Source organism: Adiantum capillus-veneris, chromosome 11 (assembly GCF_014529385.1).
Source record: "Adiantum capillus-veneris isolate H3 chromosome 11, ASM1452938v2, whole genome shotgun sequence".
Classification (NCBI taxonomy): domain Eukaryota; kingdom Viridiplantae; phylum Streptophyta; class Polypodiopsida; order Polypodiales; family Pteridaceae; genus Adiantum; species Adiantum capillus-veneris.
This window is the reverse complement of record NC_140941.1, coordinates 551175-554524: the sequence shown is the minus strand read 5'-3', so window position 1 is coordinate 554524 and position 3350 is coordinate 551175. Positions and strand designations below refer to the sequence as shown.

At 47.0% G+C, this 3350-nt stretch overlaps 1 protein-coding gene across 1 annotated transcript; it reads right to left on the bottom strand.

The window, feature by feature from the left end:
• Positions 1–1504: 1504 nt before the first annotated feature.
• Positions 1505–2368, bottom strand: LOC147446788 (uncharacterized). The gene has a single exon (XM_086524182.1). It carries the CDS (start codon positions 2366–2368, stop codon positions 1505–1507), a length of 864 nt encoding a protein of 287 aa, XP_086380308.1.
• Positions 2369–3350: the final 982 nt, after the last annotated feature.

Sequence of the window (3350 nt, the reverse complement as noted above, 5' to 3'; positions counted from 1 at the left end):
AATATAATGTATATCCCCAATAAATCAAACTTTATTGGAGCCTACCTCATTTGTTTAAGGTGGATTCCCTTTTGAAAAAAGCATGCTACACCTTGGATGCATGCTAAAGGCCCCCCTACAAGGAGACTTGGTTCAAAAGGTGTTTTGGATTCATCTTGAACGCCTTAGCTCGTGGGTATACTTGAGGAACACTCCAAAATCAGCTTAAACACTTTGAGAAGGTCAACTTTTCCTTTTACAGCACCCAATTCTGAGTTACAGGCTGAAAGTTATGGTGAAAACAAGGTGCTACGGACACTGTTACTGCAGGTCAAAGTTACAATCAGGTAAACCACAAAGGTGAAAAGTTTTCTTGACTTCTCCAACATTCTAAAATACCAATGGGGAGTTAAAAAACACTTGCATATGGAGGGGTCGGCTCAAGATGCTTCCAGAGACACAACAAACAGGATGGGGACACTCTGCAGGAGCCACTGGAGGGACATCATGGTGGGACCCACATACATTATCAACCCTTATGGAGCCTCCACGACTTAAAAGGCTATTTTTAATGAAAACATAAGTCCCTTATTTACATAATTGAAGGAATGGTCAAAAGGGAATCTAACTATGGTTAATTACCTACCCTAGTCAAGTTTAACCTAACCCAAGGTCTTGTACAGCTATAAAAAGGCCCTTTGGCAAGCACAAAAATACACACACCTACTCCATTGCTGCAGATAAGCTCCTCTAAGGTTAGGGAAGCCCTAATCTCTCTCTCCTCTTGTCTCCCTATCCATTTCCTAAGCTCGCTATCATAAGCGGCACCATAGAGAGAGCATCAATATGCTATTGCTACCATTCTCTTGCAAACATTTCTCTTACCATACTCATCCCTAAATAAGGATTGTAGATTCTATATGAGAGCAAGGATATCAAGTTCAATGATCTATCTCATGGTTTGATCAACAAATTGTTGCAATTGGGGTGTCGTCGTCACACTTTTGCTCTAAACACATGTAAAATTGGTAAGCATATCTTGGCAGCTTCTCATATTTTGTGCTCATTGGGTTGCTTGTTTGTTGAGAAAGTTTTTTGTGCACCATGGCGTCTATTTTCTTGGCTTCTCTCCTTATGTTGTGTGTAAGTAAGTTTTGGGGTTGCATAGATGGAGAAGAGCTCTCTATGCATGCCACCTTATGTGTGTAGCTAGTCTCTTTTTTTGGGAAAGGAAAGGAGTTGTCAAGTATTTGTGTATTATGGTGTTTTGAGTTTTGAGGTTTTGTGCTTGCTTTTCTTAGAAGTATATGAGCACTAATATGGTGAAGGTCAATCTTTGCATGTGAGTTTGTGCAGTGTTCAAAGGGATTGCTTAAGGAGTGTGTGTTGAATGGTTGAAGGGCATTTTGTGTTGAAGCACATAAGGAAGGTGTGAGTGTGTGTGTGTTGTATATGGTTTGTTTTGGTTTCCTTCTTTCTCCATAAAAGAGGGTGGTGCCCCTAAGAAATATGCGTGTGTAGGGTCTCACGGAGTGGTTGTCTGGTGGGAGCCTTGAGTTGAGCCCCATCTCAAAAAATCCCTCTCAGTAGCAGCATAAATATCTGCTAATGACTGTGTGCGGACGCAACTGCTAGAAGCTGCCTGATCAAGATGTTGTGCTGATGGTGATGAATCCGACGAGGTGCAGGTGGTGGGAGATGTCTCTGAGGTTGATGTAAGTGGTTTGACCTCGTCGATCCCCGATGGAATAGATTGATTTAAGGGGGTGGCATGAGAATCCTCCACTGGGGAGGGAACCGATGTCGAGGTGGTAGGTGTGTGATAAGAGGATGCAGAGTGAGATGGGTCTCGAGTAGGGGCTGCCAGCAATGAGGGAGCAGGAAGTGGCATTGAGCTCTTGCGGGCGGTTTGGTAGGTACGAACCATAATGGGCGAGGTTGGGGTGTGCAATGCCGGTGGTCGATGGTGGGAAACGCTGCCAAGAGGGAAATGTTTTACTGTGTTGCGAGCTCGAAAATTAGTTGATGATGGCGCAGCAGGGACAGAGGACCGTGTGATGCCGTGAGGGGATGATGGAGAGTGATAGGCGCCCAAGGGGCGCGAATGGTGGAGGAGGCCAAGTTGTGGCGAGCTGCTGCGGGTTGGGGTGGGGAGGAGGCCTAGCAGGGCTGCAACATGATGGGGTGCAGGTGGGGAAGGTTGCACAGGCTGAGTATGGGGTTGGTCGCTACGTGGGGTGGTGGATGGAGCGTATGCAGCGGCAGTAGGAGGAGACCATGAGAATGGGCTATGGCGTGAAGGGCTGGGCGCAGGGCTTTGTGTGCATGGAGAAGGAATGCCAACATGGAGAAAAGGAGGCTCGGGATGCAGAGGGAAGGCATAGCGCATGGGGGAGAGACGGGGTAATATCGGCTCCTTATGCTCCAGATGGTGGCATGCAGCCTGGTTTCTAATTGAGGAGGGTGGTGAGGGGGTAAGAGTGGAGTCATGTGGAGGTTTAATAGGAGGCGAGACGCGAGCAAATGAATGAGCGGGATAGCAAGCCGGTGAAGAGACTTCATGAGGAGGAGAGTGAGTATTGGAGAGAGACGGGCCTTGGAGGATGAAATCCTCATAAAAAATGACGGTTCTAGCATGAATGAATTTGTGGAGCTCGGGTTGATGGAGGCGATAAGCTTTGACTCCAAGGCGATCTCCGTAGTAGCTGACGAAGATGGTGCGGGTGGCTCTTGGTGATAACTTGGAGACGGGGTTGGTTTCGAGAGGATATGCTATGCTACCAAAAATGCGAAGATGGCCAAGGCTCGGCGGGTTGCCATACCATAGAGCGTATGGAGTGGTATTTGGGTTTTGAGAATACGGGATCTGATTCTGTACATAGCATGTGGTGGCCGTAGCTTCTTCCTAGTAACTGTCTGCTAGACTGGATTGAATGAGCATGTCGCGAGCAGCATCAAAAATGGTACGATTCTTGCGCTCAGCCCGACCGTTTTGTTGAGGGTGAGCAGGGATGGTATATTCATGACGAATACCCGCTGTGTAGCAGATATCCCGAAGCTGATGGGATGTGTATTCCTCGCCATTGTCGGTGCGGAGTACCTTGATTTTCTGATCATGCTGGTTTTCAGCCAGTGCTTTGAAGCGACTAAAATATGCGATAGTTGAAGCCTTATCAGGCATGTAATAGACAGCTGTGAACTTGGAGTAGTCATCAATAAAAGTGAGCATATAAAGGTTGCCAGTGAGTGATTTGACACGCAAGGGGCCACAGACATCAGAATGAATGAGATCAAGCGGTGCGGAAGCGCGTGATGATGATGTAGGAAAAGGTGCATGATGTGATTTGGAAAAAATGCATCCTTCACAGAGG

Bases quoted from the DNA above. Each gene is read 5' to 3' on its own strand.
- LOC147446788 (XM_086524182.1), bottom strand. From the start codon at position 2,368: ATGCGCTATGCCTTCCCTCTGCATCCCGAGCCTCCTTTTCTCCATGTT.